Genomic DNA, 22,132 nt, shown 5'->3' with positions numbered 1-22,132 from the left:
TGAGATATTTCAGGGTGCTCTGGTTACTTGTTTCCAGCATTTCTTTTCTACATTTATTTGTCTGGAATATTTGGGAGCTGGGATGAAATCAGCAAGAGTTCTGCCATTTTCCAACTCTAAGGCAAGTGATAGGAAATATGGTAAACTAGCCTACAGGTCTTCTCTATGGCTTGTAAACCTGTCCAGAAATAGTCCAGCCAATAGGTCAGGAGCTTGAGGATAGCTCATTCCACACTCCAAACCCCTACTTTAACCCCACTAACATTCAGCTGGACCACTGTTGGTCCAGTAGATTTGTGTTCTGAAATACCCCATGTAACAGATTACTGGTGTGAAGCACCTCCACAATTTCATTTTGACAACTTGAAAGGGTGCTAAAGCCACTATCTGAGCCACTGACACTTATTCTCCCAACCTGCCCTGCCACACTTTAAGGAGAGCAATTGGTGGTGGACACTGGATGAAAAGGAAACAAAACTTCTGAAGTGGCAGAAGTAAGAGGGAACACGATGGAAAGAAAATGGATGTCTCTAGTCCCACAGAGAAATCATACCATGGGCTGGACAGCTGACAGTAGATGTCTTAAAAGATCTTCTGCTGTCAATAACGGGCATCAAAGGAGGCATCCTCCATGCCAATTCCCCCCACAGCTTCTTGTGTGGACAGACACCCCAGTTCTCCTTTGTCAAGGCAGAATAAACGTCGAAGTGTGGTCAACACTTCTTTAAGCTGATATAAGCTTCAGCTAGTTCCTGTGCTGAATAACTGCATTTTAATGCTGCTGTCCAGAACAGCTTGTCATCTTGCTCTTGAATGGAACTTTCTGTCTACTATTTATATTAACTCAAAAATACACTGATTTCAGTAGGTGACTTTGTGATGATGTAGTTATGTTTGCAATATTGCTTTGGGGTAGGGAAGCTGTAGCCCTGCAGATGTTTTTGGAATACAGTTCTTAAGTAGCAAGCTAGCATGGCGAACAGTGAGGAATCCTGGATAGCCACAAATTAACAATAATAGGGCAATGTAGCTGTGTCTGCTGTGGAGATAAACTTTATCAAAATGGGAGATGCAACCACACGATAGAACCCCTGCCCTCTTTATTTGTCTGGAGTGCACATGGCTATTATGTCTGCCATTTTGACATCATTGATTCCCCTGCAGCCAGAGAATGTATGTGTGTTTCTCATACACATAAACATGAATGAAACACACACATACACTGCTCTTGATGTAGTCAATTACTATCTGCTTCTTTCTATATTATGAGAGGGTTTTGGATGTTTTTTTTAAAAAAAAATTCTTGAAGAATCTAAGGATGGAACAGTAAGTTGAATAGTTTACAGTTACTTTTCAATCCGACAAATTATTTTTATTCATATTTATTATTCACTGTTCATGAACTCAGAACTTAGTTGGCTTCCTAATGTGTCACAAAAGGCCAACTTAAATGCTTTATGCACACATGTACTATTTGAAATTGCCTACTTGCATCAACATATATGTCCAGAATAACTAGTTTGCAAAAACCTTTGAATATTAGCAACTTGCAGAACAGCATAAAATGCATTTTCATAGCTAAACATAAATCAGGCTTCTCTAAATTGATGCTTTAAAGGTGCATTAAATTACAACTCTCAGAATTCCCAGCCAGAATATCTGGAGGATCATACTTGAGAAAGACCAAAGAAGCTCTGGGCCAAAATAATTTTCTGAATTTAAACTGATAAAAAAATAAAGTGCTTTTTTTTTACTACACAAAAGAATCTCAGTTAAAATCCATATAAAAGGAGTGTGGTGTTTTTGCATTAATTCCGTTATAATTGTACCCAACGAGAACTGAAATATTGTTATCTTGTACTACATTGTGAAGTATTCCTCCTACAGTCTACCCATCCCCCCCCTTGCTTTTCACAAGGGCACTTTTTTCAGATGAAAAGTCATTGTAAGCCTGAGAGGCTACAGAGTGATGGAGAGAGGTCAAACTGAAAAAGTAACCGCCTTACCCTCAATAGCTTATATTACAATGAATTTCTTCTTGAAATGTTCTGAGAATGAGGTAGAAAAAGTGAAGCCACCTTCACAAGGGGAGAACAGTTTCAGGAAATTGGAAAGCAGAATATGGTCTAGGATTAGACATTTGCCATCCTTTTAGTAATAGGACCCCAAAATCAATTCCAATAGCAACTAACAATCATTGTTTGTTTGTGGATTATGCACTAGACAGAATGAGCGAAGAAATGGGCCATCGCTTTACTGGGCTTTCAATTTGTATCGAATTCTGACATCCGTTTCTGGCTGCAGCATTCCAAAACCGTATCTTTCCTTGTCAAAGCTTGGAATCTTCTTAGCAGAATCTATCAGTTCCAAATCAAAACAGTTTAAGAGGTGGAAAACACATCTGTAAATAGGAGAAAGCAAAAACAAAATCAGTTTAGCCAATGATGTCGACTTTGCATTTTTTGTGCTTTACTATCAAAGAAGTAGGAATATCCAGTCTGAACAAAACAGAGGGGATAAACAAAAATTACAATTGTAAAAGTAGGCTGTACAGCATGTGAATTTGCACCGTGAGTCTTTATCCTATTAAAAGTAACTGTGATCCTATGTAGCTTTACTCAGAATAATGTGTGGCTTTATTTCTAAGAGACGCTAAAGCTCACAGATGTAATTCTTAACAAATTTACCAAGCATAAGGCCCAGAGGAACTTATTTTTTTACAAACTAAGGCTCACAGATGCTTCAGACCCAGAAAAATAGACACAACGGCTGAGATATTTGTAGGCAATCAGCGTAAACTTTAAATGGATGAGTAAATGAATTCTTGAAATTTTGCTAAGGGAAAATTGAAGAACAGACCAACTACCAAACTGAATGCAAGCTATTATAAATTAACAATGAACAGTAATATAGTCTTGGGTATATAAGCAAACTTCCATTTGCTGCCTGCTTTGTGTTGCAAAGTAACAGCCGATATGTATTATCAAACAGAACTTGCGGTTGATAATTCACCTTGTCCCCTTTCAGTCTTGATGGATCACAAGATGTAAATTTTATTTACATACCCATTTCATGAAAAGTTACTGGGTGGGTATGAACAGCGATTCTGGGACTAATAGATGACATCATCTCAGATGGAGTATTATCTGAGTAACAGATGAAGTCTTCATCAAGAGTTGTAAAAAAGGATTCAACTCCTGTTCAGACCGTGAAACCAAATCAGATGAGTGTTTCTGTTCACTTTGTTTTGCCTTGGAGAGCTTTAGCTTCTGCTACAAGCCAACCCTCGCTTCCTTTAATCGACACTATGCTTAGAGATGGGTATTTTATCAGTGTTACGCATTCACTTACAGTTTGATGCTATTAACTGCAAAGAACTTCCCAATGCAGGCATTTACTCCTGCTCCCCATGGCATATTGTAATACTTGAGCCTTTTTCCTCCTTTATAGAAGTCTTTTTTTTCTGTGCCATCTGAATTGAGAAACCGATCATATATGAACTTCTGAAAAACAAGTTCAGATAAATGCTCCTTTTCATTTGAACCAACCAATATTTAAAAAAAGAAACATCCGACTTAGGATATTTAGCTATATAAAATTCCATCCAGAAGTTTAAACTAGAATAAATAGGAAATAGCTATGTGACAAATGATGGAGCTGGATCCGAATTTAATGTTAAAGCAGACCCATTAAAATTGGTGCAAATTAACCCTAATTAACTTCAATCCCCTGAAAGACTATACGTTAACTATAATGAGATCTTGAAACAATCAAAAATATTTACTGTTGCAAAACACGGCAAAAGAAATGAAAGCAGTTACACAAGATAAAGTCCATACGGTATTATTTTAGATTTTTAAATTTTATTTTAGTTGGGTTTTTTTCATACTGCCGTTATTATTTTTATCCTCCACAACTCCAGTAAAAAGAATGAGAGCTCCATTCACATAGGGAAGGAAATAAATCTTCAATATACTGGATCCTTACACTTTTATTCTAACAAAAACAGAAGATTGCAATTACTTAAAAATAATCTTCACTCTGGATACTGCCCCACTCCGAAGTAAATTTGGTCATAAAGCCTTGCTGAACATTATGAAAATAATTTGTTATACTGGTAAAAGGAATAGCAATTCCCTAAATGAATAGCTACATATTACTTTGCCTTCAAGAAAAAGGCAAACCTTTCTCCTCTATGCTGAAGAAGGGAAAATAGATAAGAGGGTTTTCCTCCCACAGATCACCTTTGTGTAGGTGTCTAGTAGAATATGTGTGGGAATTCTTGTATTGTGATCTTAACCTTACTTCAAGTATGATAGTAATCAGAGATTTTATATTTATATTCTTTTTTCCCAAGCTCGGGGTGAAAAAGCACAGAATTTACTGTTTATTGGGACTTGGGTTATAATATTAATATGGTTTTCTCATAATTGTTCCTGGGAAACTTTTCATAAAAGGAAGCAGTTCCAGTGTGACTGTCTGTTAACAAAGAAATAAATAGCAAGGTGAAGTAAAAGAGAAGCAAGTCAGGAATACTGAAGCGGGGAAGATCCTGATATATTTTTAAAGAAGTGCAATAGGTTGCCACAGCAACAGCCAAACAGGAACTCCAGGATAGGTTTTTACATTCTTACTATTATTATATCATTATATTTTTGTATCATAAATATGGATCCAAACTATTTTTGTTCCTGGGAAAACTCTTCAGAGCCAGTCTTATGAGAAAATATATATATATTTTTGAGCTGATACGAAAGAACCATCGTAAGTCTAATGTTACCCACAGAAGGTCTGCATTTCTTTCTTGATGCAATCAGTTCACATGTTCAGTGCAGAGAGAGAACCCAAGATTGACGCATTGGTGGGCTGGTTCCCCCCCCCCACTCGAAATATAAAACTAATTTTTTTGACAATTTTACAGTTAGTCTTTGACATATGATCATGAAGATGTCCTTGGAAAAAGTGACTTATAAGCCATCCCTGAAGTTACTATTGCATCATCCCCACTGATCACATGATTGCAATTTGGCCACTTGGCAATTGGCTCACATTTATGTTAGTTGCATCTTGTGGTGGTCACATCCTGCAGCCACAAGCAAGGTCAATTGGGTAACCTGGGTTTGCTTAACAATTGCATCATGTACTTACGGTAAGTGCTATGCGATGCACTGAGAGCTACCGTAATGATTTGTTTAAAGACCATGGTTAAAATGGTTATAAAATTGGGTTGGGTCATGTGATGATTCACTTAACAACCACATTGCTCAGCAACTGAAATTCCTGTCCCAATTGTGGTCATAACCTGAAGACTACGTTTGCACTGAATTGTTTAAATGCAGCTGTATTGTTAGAAGTCTTTAGGAGTGACATTTCCAGACATTCTTCCAAGAATAGATCCTTAAGGGTCTAGGACAGGGGTAGGCAACCATGCTGGCTCAGGAATTCTGGGAGTTGTCGTCCACGAGTCATAAAAGAGCCACGGTTGCCTACCCCTGGTCTGAGACGACTCACAGCAGCCAGTATGGCATGGTTGGGACGGTGGGGATAGGTGGGCCTGACTGGGTGGGTGCACCCATCCACACCCACTTAGCCGTGCTGACCAAGCCACACCCACCCAGCTGCGGCCACCCATCCACGTCTACCTGGCTGCTGTGAGTTGTCCAATTCAGGATCTTTAAGGCTCCACCGCAAATGAAGGGAGAAAATCTGCCCACTGATAGGTATAAAATAAGCCTTCCAGATCTCTTCCTGGGATCTCAGCTTTCTAGCTTCCTTACCTAACTTACGCAACATCTACATATAGCTGTTCCCTCAGGTGGTTTGCCATTATGTCATTGCCTATAGTTTTGACAAGTCTAAGAACGCCGTGCACTAAATAATCACACTTCTTCGCTCAGTACAGTTAGCTAAGACACACAGCATCAACAAACGTCGGAACAAAGTTGTCATGGAAAGCAGGATTCAGAGTAGCCCTGTTTTACCTCTGGCTCCTCGTAGATTTCAGGGTCCATCTGAGGGCTTATGAATGGAAAGAGGCAAAGCCTATCTCCTTTCCTGAGGTGATACTCTCTGCCAGCTGCCAGCCTCAGAGCCATGTCTTGAAGGACCTCTCGGCTGATAAAAGGAGCTGCTGTCAAGCGCAGGGTTTCATTCAAAGCACTGTCTGTGCAAACAGAAAACCCACAGGGAAAATTATGGCACCCAAAATAGCACAAGAGCAAAGGTGGGCTGTCATGGCATCAGTGTGCAGGGAAGATGATAGCTCAATTTACAATCGCAATTGCCACTCGAACTCTCATCTTGCCAAATCCTTTAGAAACAGGACCAGCAATAAAGGAAGTATAATAAGAACTCTTATCCTAACTTTGGGGTTCTAAGGAAACAAGCCAGAATATAATTCTGCGATTGCTGCTTCTTACTGTCAACTAGTCCTGCCTTAGGCATGAAAACTGGCTGGGTGGCTTTGGAGAGCTCATTCTCTCTGACAACCTACCTCACAGGGTTGTTGTTGTTTGTTTTATACATTTCTTATACGTACACTGAGAGTGTAATCGGATCACAGGTCTGGAAGCAATGTAATATTTCTGATACTGCAGTAGGGAGGGAATGAACGTAAGAAAAAAAAATAACTTTCTATACAAAGTGAACCAGCAGAGGGCAAAGAAAATGCTGCAATTTCTTTTACCATCATACCTTCCTCATGCGATGTGATGATATGTGTTTGCATGAGAGGTAACACTTTTTTCTATATACCTATGGTTGAGACTAATATTAAGATGCTAATAACATGGAACTTATTTTAGCCTTTGATTTTAACAGGATTACTGGTGATTTCTTTTTGTATTTATAAAGGGTTTTTGTGAGGCATATGCTGATCTTTAGGAGGAAGGTTAGAATTAAAATGCTTTACTGCTGGTTTTAGTAGCAGTTCTGAATACAGATCATCAGCATTTTCTTAAAGGAGAAGAGACTGGGGCAAAGAAATTATAGGAATATGAGAGTTAAATGTCACGATTTGAAATTACAATTATATCTAAAAAGTCCTCTACTGAAAGGTCACTATGTCCTTTTCAGAAGTTCACTTACTACATTTTGAAAGTGCTTTTTGCAAATCTCAGACTAGGGATGACATAAAATGTGAGAAAGAGGCACAGTGGTAGCAAAAGACCTTGAACGTTAGATGGAACATTTATTTATTTTTTATTTTAATTCCATTTATATCCCGCCCTTCTCCGAAGACTCAGGGCGGCTTACAAGCTTAGCAGTAGCCTTCATTCTATGTATATGCCTGCTTATTAGGGCTTTCACACACCCCCCAAGCGGCATTATTACAAAGTCAGCTTAATTGCCCCCAACAATCTGGGTCCTCATTTTACCTACCTCGGAAGGATGGAAGGCTGAGTCAACCTTGAGCCTGGTGGGATGCGAACCTGCACTAATTGCAGGCAGCTGGTGTTACTTAAGGAGGCATTAGCCCACTGCTCCACCAAGGCTCTGAACGATTTAAATTTAACCTGAGAGCAGGAGATACAGCTTTTTACTCTGATTGGGTTTTGACACTGCAAAACATTGGCAGCTGATTAGGTTTATGACACCATATGGTCACATGCATAAGACCCAATTTACCATGCAGCCCAATCCTCAATAGACCAGATTATAGTTAAGATAGTTCTCTTTTATCAACATCTGCAACTCTGTCTTATTGTAGATTAGCTCAATTTAACCCTCGAATGGGTTCTCTACACCTGGACTAATACCTAATTTATGGTTAACAGCCTCTATTAAGGGTGCAGGAACAGCCATAAACAGGATAAGAGAATACTCTTTTTAAAAAAACAAAAACAAAGGTTAAATGTTGGCTACGGAAAAAAATGTTGGGGTGCCTGGTTTATACAGCAAGGGAAACAAAGACAGCTATTGGACTGGTTAACTTGACTGTGAACCAAATGGAAAGTTAGTCCCCAACTATAATATAAAGTACATCTACAATAATGGAATCCATAAATAATTTCATTATATCCTGTGCAGAGGTGCTTTCCCCACCCAAGACAGTTCTCATTTCAAAGTCATTTTGGAAGGGAGATTTTACTTGATTTTGGGGAGGATTTTCTCTCAAACTTTGCCAATTCTGAATCTGAAAGACCCTGAACCCAGGCACATACTCTTGTCTTCCTCAGTCTAGGGTGATTACATCCACATGTTTACCAAGATAAAAAGACTGGATATAACATGGAGACAGCTAAAGGGAAAATCTGATATTCGCTGTGCTTTAAGTAAAGAAAATCAAAGAGACAGACAGGATAGTGTAAGAATCTTTCCCAGATCCAGTGATGACAGTGGTAAATATTTAACTGACACTTATGGAATTAAATTGCTCAGGGCTAGATGAATGACACGTTACTAACCGAAAATGGGTGTGCTATCCAAAACGTCTTGATTGATTATCTCACAAATTGGCCTGGTTGTTAATCGTCTGTTTCTAAATAGTTTTTCCATTTCAGCTTGAACTGCTGCCATGGCTGGAGGGTGTTTTAAAAGAAACAGGAGAAGCCAAAAAACTGCTGGACCAGCATTACTCTAAAAATGAAAAGAAACAACAAAGGAATCAGACTGTTTGTTTGTTTTTTTTAAATGCCAGAGAACATAAATAGAACGTTATCACAAAGCAGCAAAACCTGATCCAATTTAAATATCCTTTCAGTTAAAATCAAAAGGGTCTGTTTCACCTTCAATAAGAAAGGTCCACATTCGCAGTTTGGTAAATGAACAGGGTGGCCTTAGAAGGACTGCCTGGAAAAGCTGAGAAATAACCTAAGCCTTCTGCAGTGTTAATGATTCTATGCCTGGAACTAATTGGGTGCTTTAGAAAACTGAGGAATCTCATAGTACCTAATATACTAATATAACCATATACTCAACCTGGTCTTTAGTTGCTGCTACTGAATGCCAGATCAATCTGTAATAATTTAAATATGGATGAGATGGCAAACCAGACATGTATTACCAAGACCTGGTTGGGTCCTGAAGCGTGGGTTGCCTGTACTGAAATTTGCCCAGCTGGGTTTTTGATGTAGCATCAACCAAGACTCTGGGATAGGGGTTGATTTGTGACAATCGTTACCAGGGAATCTCTTCTGACTTCAGGGCTGTGCCCCGTAAGTCCCCAGTTGTAAGACTCAGTTCATTAAGTTGGGTTCTAGGGATCAGTTGGGATTGTTGCTGTTATATCAACCTCCATGCTGCATAGCAACTTCCCTGCCTTGACTCCATTTTCAGGTGGAGGTCCCCAGGCTTATGGCTCTAAAGTTAATCTCCCCTCTCTGAGAATGGTGTCTGTATGGCTTTGAAGTTCATGACTTCCATGGAAAGACTTGGGCCTATCCCAGGCAATCCAGAGCCTGACTCAGGACAATGGTCACATTCTAGATTTGGTGTTCCTATCAGAGCAGTGGCAATGTGATCTGAAATGGCAGGAGCCTGTGCTACCGCCTTTGTTGTAGTTGGATCATATTATGATTTCTTGGGATTCTCCATTGTCATGACCTACCACAGGGAGGGTGAACCATCTGAAACCTTGGTTGCCACTTCCAATATGGGGATGACTGAGACATTGGATCGGATTGTGCCCGTGTAACCTCTCCCTTCTCAGGAATCCTAGTACTCCTCATGATTTGAAGGAGAGCTAAGAGACATACCAAAATTGAAGGGCTTCCCAAATTATCACTGCACTATAACCCCAAATTTTAACTTACTGGTCTTACAGTGTTTAGATTAAATATTCTAGTCCAGACACCTTTCAAGAAGTTAAAAGAGGTCTTTTTCTACTCAGCTCATCCTCAACACCCTGACCCTACTTGGCCATTTGTAGTGGACACTAGTACTTCTGATTTTGCAGAAAGACATTTTAGCTATAAGTTGCAGCAAAAACACAGACCTGTGCTTATTTCTCAAGAAAATTAAACTCATTAGAACAGCACTATACTATCCAGGATGAGGACTGCAAAGGTTGGTATTTACTAGGAGGAGAAATGCTGGGGAAATCTGAATATAATAACCTGGAATGCCTGCAGAGTATTCACTAGTTAAATCAATGACAGAGCTAGTGGTCTTTGTTTTTTTCCCTTGGGTTAGTTTTGAAATTATTTATATTCCTAGCACTGAGGAAAAAAATGTACAGATATATGGCCTGGAAACTGTAATAATAATAGAAGTGCTTTTTCTGAGAATTTTGCATTGTGACACCTCATGGTGTCAGCCTCATGCATCCTCAGGTTATATAATGTTCATTTCCCCCAGGAACTGTATTCCTACTGTTCTTCAATACTGAGACTACTTATATTTCCCCTGGTAACTTAAAAGATTAATATGACAGTTAATTTTGGATACTAACATATTTCATGTGGTCCTGAGATACTTCTAGTGGCCACAATTAAGAACAAAAGTAAAAATAAAAAGGAACTTCTTGCAAAGTCTGTCACCATGCCAAAGGCAGAAGTTAAGTATGCCTCTCCCATTAAAAAACTGTCTGGCTATTAAAACCTGCAGATTTCATGAAGATGTCTCTACTGTCACAGTCATTACTCCAAGGAGCTGCATTTGATTTTCATGTACTTGGTATTTTCAAAATCTGTATCTTGCCATTTTTTCCCTAAAGAATGAGGGTAAAATAGCAGAGACCAAAGTACTTGATTGTCCAGTTTTTAATTTGTATTACTTTTCAAACTTATCCATTTATTTCTGTCTCCTAGGCATTCAATGGCATTGTAAAGGTGATCTGTGTGAGGGCTAAATATATGTTCTATTTAGAGGTCTTTTTTATAATATTGGTCTTGTACATAAGATCTTTTCTCAGTTCAGATGAAAATGAGACCAGCAGGAAGATGGTTAGAGTCCCTCTATGACGGCCTCCAGAAGCTGTGAAAGCTCCAACACTGGAAGTTTTTAAGAAGAGACTGGACAGCCATTTGTCTGAAATGGTGTATAGGGTTTCCTGCCTGAGCAGGGGGTTGGACTAGATGGCCTCCAAGGTCCCTTCCAACATTATTATTATTACATGTTTGTTTCATTGCTTGGGTTAGCCATTTTGTTATTGGTATTGTTACATGCTTTTTGTTTATTTTTTAATTTGTTTTTATGTTATGGGCCACCTTGTAGGGAAAGTGGGGAGCATAAAAACTTAATAAACAAGCAAAGACTGGAGTCCTTTCCCACCGCTGCATCTCATGAGAATGCTCTTATTTCAGAATCTAAGAAAAACAGGAAGACCCAGCACTTCCTATTGTTCTCTGCTTGCTTATTAAAATTGAGATGATTAAGCGAAATGCAATAGAGCACTATGGTTGATAGCAAGTACATCAAGAGTACATTAAATCCAATAGAGAGAAGTGCAAAGAATAAATAATACATGCTGATTTTGAAAGGGGGAAATGCAAGACTTTGCTTTTGCATGGGTTTTTTAGAAGGATGACTGCTCTTTTAATTAAAGTGCAGGCATTAAACTGGGGGTGGAGGCGAGAGAATCAAAGCGCATCCAGGCTTTTAATTATTAAACATGGTGACCAAATGGATTTATTTATGTTGTGTGTGGGGGGGGGGAGTCTCTCTTGCTGCCTTGAAAACTGCAGTCTAAAAATTCTTATTATCTCTTTTCTGTGTATAAGAACCAAAGCATGGAGTGTTTTTGGGAGCAGATTTGCTAACAAAAGTCTTTTTTTTTGCTAACAAAAGTCTGGATAATTATATGAGAAAGGGACGCGGTGGCTCAGTGGGTTAGGACGCTGAGCTTGTCGATCAGAAGGTCGGCAGTTTGGTAGGTCGAATCCCGAGTGCCGCGTAACAGAGTGAGCGCCTGTTACTCGTCCCAGCTTCTGCCAACCTAGCAGTTCGAAAGCACGTAAAAATGCAAGTAGAAAAATAGGGACCGCTCCGGTGGGAAGGTAACAGCGTTCCGTGCGCCTTTGGTGTCTAGTCATGCCGGCCACATGACCACGGAGATGTCCTCGGACAAGCGCTGGCTCTTCGGCTTTGAAATGGAGATGAGCACCGGCCCCTAGAGTCGGAAACGACTAGCACGCATGTGCAGGGGAACCTTTACCTTTTTTTAATTATATGAGAGGGACAGGAAATCTAATGTTTTAGAGTAGTGCTTCCAATTAAATGCTGAGAAACAAAGGGACCCTTGGGGAAACAATTAGTAATAGTCTGGACGTAACAAATACCTTAAATCTTGCTGCTTGTACTTTTAGGTTAGTACATCTATACACTCTGCAGTAGCTTTTCCCCATCCTGTGCGGAACACAAAAGTATAGAGCTGATCTGTGCATGCAATGTTTGTGCTCTATCTCTTGATTTAGTTTGTTCCACAAAGGTGTTCCTGAATGCCAGAAATCAGTGAGTTAGGGATCTCCCTAGATCAGGGGTGTCAAACTTGCAACATCATGAGATGTGTCATGACGTATCGTGACTTTTTTTGCCATTGCCAGCAATGGGGTGGGTGCAGTTTTGCTATGATGCATCCGGCCCGTAGGCTGGCAGTTTGACACCCCTGCCCTAGATGAAGATTGGAGAATCTGTGCCTCTCCAAATGTGGAAGAAATACAATTTTCTCATTTTTGATAACTGATAACTGTGACTTCATTAGCTGGATGTCTTGGAATCCAATACTACATTCCTGGCTCCCTTTTGCTCAAAGTATTTTGGCCATATGCTCTAGAACAGGGGTGTCAAACTCAATTTCATTGAGGGCCGCAGCAGCATTGCAGTTGCCATCAAGGGGCCGGGTGGGTATGGCCAGGGTGGGCGGGGCCTACTGGGTGGGCGTGGCTAGAGTGTGTATGGCCTACTGGGTGGGCATGGCCAGCTCTACATCGTTCACATCAAGGGTGCCTATGGGGGCCTGGGCAGGAGTGGGACAGATCTGGGGGTCTCTGGCAGAAGGAGGGTCTCTGGGCCAGGGCCAAGGCAGTGGGGGACGTTCCTTCACTGTTTCCAGGGTAGCTTTGTGGGCCGCATGAAACCACTTTGCGGGCCGGATCTGGTCCCCGGGCCTTGTGTTTGACATGTCTGCTCTAGAAGACAGGCCTAGGTCACTGGACCTTTGAAGGACAACTCAGGGGCAACACTACAAAAAGTGGTTTAGGCGTCTTAAATAAATTCAGTATTAACAATATTAGTCATAATAAACTTATGTTTTTACCAATGCACCTCCAGCAATCCCCATCTCTCACTTTTCAGCTGAATAACCCTAAAATTAATTTAGAAAAATGTAAGCAAAATAATTTTTAAAAACATTCTCTACCTAATTTTTTCCCTTTGTGCCTTTAAGTTATTGTTGACTCCTGGTGACTGCATGAACTAGTGCCTGCAGTTTTCTTGGCAAGATTTTGGAATTGGTTTGTCATTGCCTCCTTCCTAGGGCTAAAAGAAAGCGACTAGCCCAAGGTCACCGAGTTGGCTTTGTTTGTAAAGACAGACAAAAATTCATGGTCTCCCTGTTTCTAGGCTAGTGCCAAAAACCATTACACCAAACTGGCTCTCTGTTCCTACATATACTCTGCCATATAGACACAAGAGAAGATGGCAGGATGGTATTGCTGGGAATGGTGGGGGAGGGGAGGGAGAACAGACCTGCATTTTAAAAACATGAGCTAAAGAAAAAGAAACAGATCTTTCATAAAACGTCAGGGTACTGATCCATTTCAGTGATGGGATTCAAATATGTGAACAACCAGTTCTCTGTGTGGATGCCGCTTCCGGAAGTCCATTCTGGGCCTGGGCAACAAAAAAAAAATTAGCTACCGTTTCTGCCGAAGTGGTGCAAACTGGCTGAATCCCACCACTGCACGAGCGTCATAAAGAACTGCAACTGGGAGGTTTTATATGTAACAGTACTCCACGCTAATCTACTTTCCATAATCATTATAATACTATTATCATTATGACAACCATTTTATTTTCAATCTTTCCTCCTACTGGGGAAATAAACCAATTTCCTGCACATCCAATTCACTGTACGCATCCTGTCTCTACACTGCAGCCTCTCCTTCAACTCTACCCCCTGTTCAGAGAGTTAGATCTGATCTAACTCTGCTTTGCTTCCGCTTTGCCATCTGTAGCATGCCGGCCTCTTTTCAAGATGACATATGGGTTAAACAACAGCTTGCCCAACCTGTTTCACATAAGTTACCGCAGTGTTTTTCAAACTTGGCAAATTTAAGATGTGTTTGCTAGCTAGAGAAGTCTAGGACTTGAAGTCCACACATCTTAAAATTGCCGGGTTTGAAAAACCCTGAATGGAGCATCTCTCATTACAGTCTGCTGTGTTCAACTTTTCTAAAACTGAAGGTAGAAAATAGGAGTGAGCTGACTGTTTGAAACACGGAAACAAAAAAAATAATAATGCAATTATTGCTATAGAAACTCACATATTTTTTGAGTTTACTTATGTACCGTGTGGCAGTCAAAGGAAGGTAATTCCAAAAGGGTCAAGAAAAAAAATCAATATATTTTTTTTTTAGTGGTCATACTTTCAATCATGTAAATCCAATTCCAACAATCTACAGGCAGACGGATAGATTTTCCACACAGGGATCCCTTTCCCAACCATATCTTGAACACATCAAAGGAAGATGTAAACACAAAGTCCACTATTGGGAGATGTTGGCAGGCATAGTATTGCTTCTCCCAATCGAAGATTGACACTATACAAACATTAATAGTATTTGGAGTAGTATACACATGGAGGTCATTTTTTTAAAAAAAAATAATATCAGGGTACCTGTCATCAATGATCACCAATAAATGAGGAACCATTTTGCCCCTCAAGACCATCAAGCTTCTTGCTCAGGCACTTTTTTTCAGATATACAGAGACCTCATCCCATTTTCTCCTTTGCCCACTCCTTCATCCCTTCCAAAACCCCACTAAAGATCTCCAGCTGGCAGAGATAAGAGTACATTATTTCCTGCCCAAAAGGTTCTTTTTTCAAAAGGCAACTGGGACTTTTTGGGGGGGGTTTTCCCCCCTTGAAAATGTTTCACTTCTCATCCAGTTTGAAGAATATTCTTAGATGAGGAACGAAAAGTTTTCAAGGAAAAAAACCCCAAGAAAAGTCCAGTTGCCTTTTGAAAAAGCTCCTCTGAGACAACCATCAGTGGATGATTGAGAAACTCCAGAGATTATTAGTGCCATTAGTGTCAATAAGAAACAAGTGGTCCATAATGCAAGACTGATATTAACATACAACATTTATATTTTCAATATATTTCCAACTCTACCCTTTGCATATAAATAGTTTGTGTAAGAGGATGGAACTGTTGTGATTCAGGGTCAGCCTGTGGGTTCGGCAGTTGGGTCGGAAGACTCAGAGGAGGGGGGTGTTGAAGACCTTGCTGAGGGGGTTGAAGATCTTGCTGATAAAAGCCCTCAGCTAGGCCCCTCCCACCTGGTCACGACGGAGACCCAGCTGTGTGAGCCTGACAGCGTGGATGAAGATGACCCACGGCTGGCCCTGTTCAAGGACGCCCGACGCAGGAGGCAGTCAATCAGGAGTAAACAGAGGAAGGCAATGGGGCACCTCGGAAGGAGGCAGAGAGAAGCCACGCCCTGAACTGTATAAAAGGGGAATGCGTGGGAGGGCTGGTTTGCTGAAGGCAACCGCTTGATTAGTTCCTGTTTCATAGCTCCTGTTTCATGGTTGGTGTCTTGTTTTGCTCTGTTTTATCTTAATAAATTTGGCAGGCTTAATTCCAGCCTCTTGCCGTTTGTAAAGGGGTTGTCCCTGCCTTTTCTGCAGGGCCGGTAGCAGGCTGGTACAGAACAGGAACTTGAGATTGAGAAACCATAAAGAGAATGAAATACAGAAAGTAAAATTGCATTTTTACCTGAGTGCTCCAGAGTTGCAGCACCATGGCTCTAGTCTGCATATCTTCATTCACACCAAGGTCTACCAAGTGTTCCTTATAGCTGTTCAACCAAACACTTTGGTTCACTCTGCTGTCCAGTCTTTCCATAGAAAAAAAATTCCAGAGATCCTTCCTGACGTTGCAAAACTTCAACTTTTCCACTGTACAGAGAAGCACCAAAGATATAAATATGGACGATAGGTAGTTACTATTGGAGGCCTTCCTCCAATAAATCAGAAGGCCTATCTTATTTTATCTTGTTTACAACTCTGTAAAGTAGATATGCTCTCAAATTTTATTACATGTTTTATGAAAATAAATTTATAATTACTTCCTTCCTCCTTCCTTCCTTCCTTCCTTCCTTCCTTCCTTCCTTCCTTCCTTCCTTCCTTCCTTCCTTCCTTCCCTCCCTCCCTCCTTCCCTCCCTTTCTTCTGGCAAGGGCCTTTGGCACTCTTACTGAAGAGGGATAATAAAGAAATGAAAGTTGCTTTCCATCATGCTACCAGGTGAATTTCATGGATGAGCAAGAATTCGATCCTCAAAGCCAAACATTATGTCTGAGTTTTTAGCTAGGTTCGCTCAGGAAGTACTTATTTTTGGGTCTCGTATGCCTTAATTACATTACATCTAGTAAGTATTAGGCTGAGAAAGACTATTCTATGGATTAGGTCAGGGGTCAAGAAGTCAGAGGAAGAAAGAGAGAAAAGGGAGAGATGGAAGGGCAAGCAAGCAAGCTGCATGTGATTAGTGTTGCTTATCAACCTGGGACCACTGATAGGAGGTATGGTGGCATCTACAGTCTCTTACAGACATTCATTAACAGAACTGGTGCATACACAAGTTTATTTCTTCACTCTCTACAAGCTCTACTCCCCAGGTAAGTTGTTGTGGGAAGCACAATTATTAAATGTGTGCTTATTTTTATTTATTTTATAACTATTTATAATTGTAATTATTTGTGCTGGATGTTTATGTGTTTGAGAAGGTGCTGCAATAATTGATTAATGTCAATAGACAATTTACGCATGGTTTGGCTGTAGATAATCTACCTCCCCTTAATAATACAGTCTATGGCAAGTCCTCGCAGTTTGCATGGCAAGATTTCGGAAGTGAGTTGCCATTGCTTGCTTCCTGATGGTTTTGTGGTTTGTTTTTTGCCTAAGGCAGGACTAGAATTTTCCATCTTCTAGATCAGTGATGGCAAACCTTTTAGAGACCGAGTGCCCAAACTGCAACCCAAAACCCACTTATGTATCTTCGGATGGCGGGGGTGTGGGCAAGTGGGTGGGTGTGGCCTATTGGTGGGCATGGCTGCGGTGGTAACGGCAGACTGGTTGGGACTAAAAAGTTCAATCAATCAATTCCAACTTTGCAAGATCTTTTTTTTTTCCCCGCAAGAAGTTGAAATTGATTGATTGATTGAACCTTTTTTTTCTTCCACACAGCGGCAGAGGCCTAAAGCGAAAAGGTTTTATAAAACCCAGCCGAAGGCCTAGGACTGGGGCGATGGTGCGCCTGCCCACAGAGAGGGCTCTGCATGCCACCATGGTTCTAGATTCTAGCCTGATGCTTCATCCACTGCATCAATCTGGCTCTCACTGAGGCATATCTACTCAGAAGTAATTTCAACTTCTCAGAAATTAGAGATAGGAGTGCAGCCTCAGGGATACCAGCCTCAGGATGGTCAATCTCAGCTTTTCAAAACGTATGCACTCTGTTATCGAAGAAGGTATATGTACTAGAAAACTAGACTAGAAGACACCCCGACGTCCTTCCAATCCTGTTATTCTGTTTCGTGTTTTAGTTCTCATTAGGTATATTTTTCAGTCTTAAGGGTGAAACAAATTGCAGGTAGGTCTTAGCCAACTGTGGGTTCAGATTCAGAGCTCTGCAGGTCAGAGGACCTTCAAATGATCACCATACAGGGGAAATGGCAAGCCATAATACATTAGGTTCGGCATTTGAGTAATTTCTGCAGCAGTCAATGACAGCAATCATTTTAAGATACTTATTTGATCACAAAGCAATGATAGAAGAAAGTTCAGGTTGAGGAATGAAAGGGTACGCCAGGATTTGAAAAGTATAAGGTTCTACTTAGCGGTGTGGTTTTCTTTCTTTTCTTTGAAACACTTTTAGCCAATTTAAACACTGGCAAGGAAAAGACTTCTGCTTATTTTGTAAGTTTGGACAGAAAACGCTGACAGAATCGTTATAAAATTATGCTATTATCTCATCCTGCAAAATGAGGAAAGCTGGATGGACCTATCCATTTGAACTGCCTGTAGTGGATCTAAAAACTTACACAATGGTGCCATCTACTGTTTGTAAATTTCCTCTTGTAAATTCCCTCTTTCTAATAGGTTGATAGTAGCATTTGAACAATAGTTGTTTAACAGTCTTTCAGGAAGAAAAAGCAACACCAACAATAATAAGAACATTGCTACATCACCTCTTTATGTGGTTGCATTTATATTATTAATGAATCACATTTACTCAGTGGTTTTATACTGATTTTTTGCTTGTTTTGTTCCTGGGAAAATCTCTTTAATAGAGAAGCAGCAGCTATATCTATTAGAATATTAGGTATTATATAAATGTAAACATGTATTCAAACATAGACCTCTATCTATCTGTCTGTCTATCCTCTCTCTCTTTCTCTTTCTCTTTCCCTCTACCTACCTACCTTTCTCACAATGTATCCCAACTGAACTTTTTGGAGATGGGTAATGGATTGACACCATGTTCCTCCAAAGGCAGATATATCCAACTGAAAAATCAATAATCTGTACCAAAAATCCCCTTTATCATTTGAAATAGCTCTCAGAATGATCACATCACTTAAATTCACTACAGATACAGATCACTAGAAATGTTTCTATATAACATATGTTTCAGATACATCTTCTGAAGTGAACTATGAATAATCTGTCAATCTGTTGGTACATTATTGTTCTATTTTTTAAAAAGACTTTTTTATCCTACCGTTATTATTTTTATGAATAACTCAACCTTATGAGGTGAGTTGCGTTGAGAGAGAATGATTTGCCCTTGGTTACCAAATGGCTTTTATGCCTAAGGTGGGACTAGAACTCACTGTCTCCTGGTTTCCATTTCTCTAATTATTAATCTAATTATTAATGGAAACTAACCAAAGAGAGAAGCAACCTAGAACTAAGGAGAAACAGTTAGAACAATTAATCAGTGGAACAACCTGCTCCAACACTGGAAGTCTTTAAGAGATTAGACAGCCATTTCTCTGAAATGGTATAGGGTTTCCTGCCTGAGCAGGGGGTTGGACTAGATGACCTCCAAGGTCCCTTCCAACATCATCATCATTATCATCATCATCATCATTATTATTATTTGCTCATAATTAGCTATTAATATTTTTATACACATATTACTCTAAAAACTAAAGATTGCATTTAATTAAATTATAGTTACATTTAAATAAGAAGTGCAAACACATTTCAAATATGTAATGTAGTTCTGGTTTCAATTATAAGCAGTAAATTTATTTATTTATTTATTTATTTATTTAATTTATATACCGCCCTTCTCCCGGAGGACTCAGGGCGGTGAACAGGGCAATACATAAAAACTAAATACAAAAATTAAAAACTGTTAAAACGTGATTAAACAATGCCCATAATAAATTAATACAGATTAAAAATTGAAGTTCATTTATAAAAATCCCGCCCCGTCCCATCAGGCCAGGCCAGCTTGTTTAAAGAGATGGGTTTTAAGATCGCGCCGGAAGGAGCGGAGATCGGGCGCCATCCGGAGCTTGACCGGAAGATGGTTCCATAAATCCAGTGCACCCACAGAGAACGCCCTCCCCCTGGGGGCCACCAGTCGGCATTCTTTGACCGGTGGCACCCTGAGGAGGCCCTCTCTGTGGGAGCGTACTGGGCGGAGGGAAGTTGACGCCGGCTGCAGGTGCTCCCCAAGGTATTCCGGACCCATGCCATGAAGGGCTTTGTAGGTCATTACTAAATTCACTTTAGTCTAGGTTTCAAAGCATTGGTGTTTTAAAAGTGATATTTCTTTACCAATGACACCCACCTGCACTTAAAGTTGACCGGGCAGCTTTCATCAAAAATCGGTCTAATTTATAATATGCATTATAAACTTCCATTGAATGAGTTCGATCTTTATCTTGACTATTAACATCTTCGTAATTGTTGCTTTCATTTCCATACAATGTCAGGAATCCAGCTCTGAAGAGTTAGGAAGGGAAGGGATTAAAACAGTTATTTAAAAATACCATTATATCATATAATATAAATATCATAGTGTTGGGATTACAACACAATGCTAAACAACCTCCTCTATTGAAAATATAACGAGTCTCCCTATCAACTAAGTGACAGTCTCACTTTCTTCTCTCTCAATCTGAGTACAGTTCCTTGAAGCTACAGCAGGGGTACCCAATCCCTGGGCCGCGGACCGGTAGTGGTCTGTGGCCTGTCAGGACTGGGCCACACAGCTGGAGGTGAGTGGCAGGCATGCAAAACTGTGCATGCACAGGATGTAGGTGGGGCACTCCTTACCTCCGCTCCCCGGTCCGTGGAAAAATTATCTTGCACAAAACCTGTGCCTGGTCTCCCAAAAAGGTTGGCGACTGCTGAACTAGAGTTAGGGTTTCTAACCATAGACGTAGTAGGGTTTCTGTCCTAAAGCCCTTACCCAAGTATTATTTGGCTTACTTAATGAAAAATGTTAAAACTGAAATCTTGGGCTGGGTTTGTTTCTGAACCTTGCATTAAAGAAAGCACTTCCTCTTGCAAAAGAAGCAGCGCTGAGTTTACTTGTCAGCATTTATTTCTTTGAAAGCTGTTCTTAGTGGCTAAGAGACTCCAAATAGCAGGAGACTCAGCATGGTTGAACAATTGTACCCTAAGAATGTATGTCAATGATTCTACATCAGTACGTCAAGAGGCACACAACACATCTCCAGTCTTGGCCCTGGATCGTTCAGCACATTTAAAAAAGACTTGATCAAGACTTAGAAAATATCAACTTTGCAAAATGTCAAATATCTACAGATATTTCCAGAAATATGGATAGCAAAGTCCTTAGGGGAAGTGTCAGGGTTCTGGATGATCCAAATGAGCTAGAATAATAGCGAGCAAGCAGAAAGATAAATTTCAAAACAAATAACAGAAATTTTCATTTAGATAGGAAACAGTATACGATAGTATGGTCTCTAGTATTGTCAGCAGTACTTGCAAAAGAGTTCTGGGTATCCTAGTGTGTCACAAGCTGATTATGACCCAACAATGTGGTGATACAAAAAAAAACGAGGGGGGGAAATGAAATCTTAGTTCTGTTTTAACAGAAATATAACTCCAGGATCAAGAGAACGTATCATACCTCTCTATTCAGCAGTGATCAAATCACATATAGAATGTTGTGTCTACTGCTGGGCACTATATTTTAGGAAGGGCATTGACAAACTGGAGCATTTACTTTATTTAATTTAAACATTTATATAGTCACCCATCTTCAGCCAACTCTGGGCGGCACCCAATGAAAAATTAAAAGACATATAAAATTATTTTTATAAGCATCAGTTAAAACATAAAACATTAAAACAACAAAAACTACCTATGTTAATGTGCCAAGCATGTCCATAGGAAAACAAGCATTATGATAAGGAACCCAGAAATTTTGAATGATGTTGTATCTATTTAGCTGTCTTCAGGAAGACATGATAGTAATTTTCAAGTATCTGAAATGATGCCAGGCAGAATTGTTCAAAAAAGAGGACAAGAACAATAGATTTAAATTACAGAGAAATAGGTCTCAAGAGTAATTTTTTCTCATTTTAAAAGCTGTAATTGGGTACAGGTCTTAGCAGTTAACTATTAAATCTACAGTCAGTTTGGGACAAGATTGTGTATGGAAACTGAATCCTACATTCTGAAACGTGCTCATGGTAGCTCTTTGGTCCCCTAGAGGCCTAAAATGTTCAGCTGGTATTTGAATGTTGCTTTTTCATGACAACATTCCCTGTGCATGTTACATAAAGTTCATTCGCGTGCAGCAATTCAATAAGCCCTTTTATCAACACTCTGCAGCTTGGTAGCTCCATTGTGCGAGAGGAGATCATTGAAAGATTAAGAAATATAAGAAAGAGAACTTGGTTTCCATTTTTTTGTTTAATGAAAAGATGCAGAACTGATTCCAGATACCAGGAGAGCCAAATGAGCACATTGGAACTCC

At 39.9% G+C, this 22,132-nt stretch overlaps 1 protein-coding gene across 1 annotated transcript in view; it reads right to left on the bottom strand.

The window, feature by feature from the left end:
* Positions 1-1,440: 1,440 nt before the first annotated feature.
* Positions 1,441-22,132, bottom strand: part of PTGIS (prostaglandin I2 synthase) — a 44,683-nt gene continuing 23,991 nt past the window's right edge. The window contains exons 5-10 of the mRNA XM_083360371.1: positions 19,970-20,124; positions 15,882-16,063; positions 8,406-8,577; positions 5,982-6,163; positions 3,352-3,503; positions 1,441-2,401 (exon numbers count right to left, since the gene is read on the bottom strand). Coding sequence (XP_083216497.1) covers positions 2,254-2,401; positions 3,352-3,503; positions 5,982-6,163; positions 8,406-8,577; positions 15,882-16,063; positions 19,970-20,124 — 991 coding nt within the window. The 3' untranslated portion in view covers positions 1,441-2,253. The remainder of the gene's footprint in view (positions 2,402-3,351; positions 3,504-5,981; positions 6,164-8,405; positions 8,578-15,881; positions 16,064-19,969; positions 20,125-22,132) is intronic.

Source organism: Vipera ursinii (assembly GCF_947247035.1).
Source record: "Vipera ursinii genome assembly, chromosome: 3".
Classification (NCBI taxonomy): domain Eukaryota; kingdom Metazoa; phylum Chordata; class Lepidosauria; order Squamata; family Viperidae; genus Vipera; species Vipera ursinii.
This window is presented reverse-complemented; position numbering and strand designations above follow the sequence as displayed.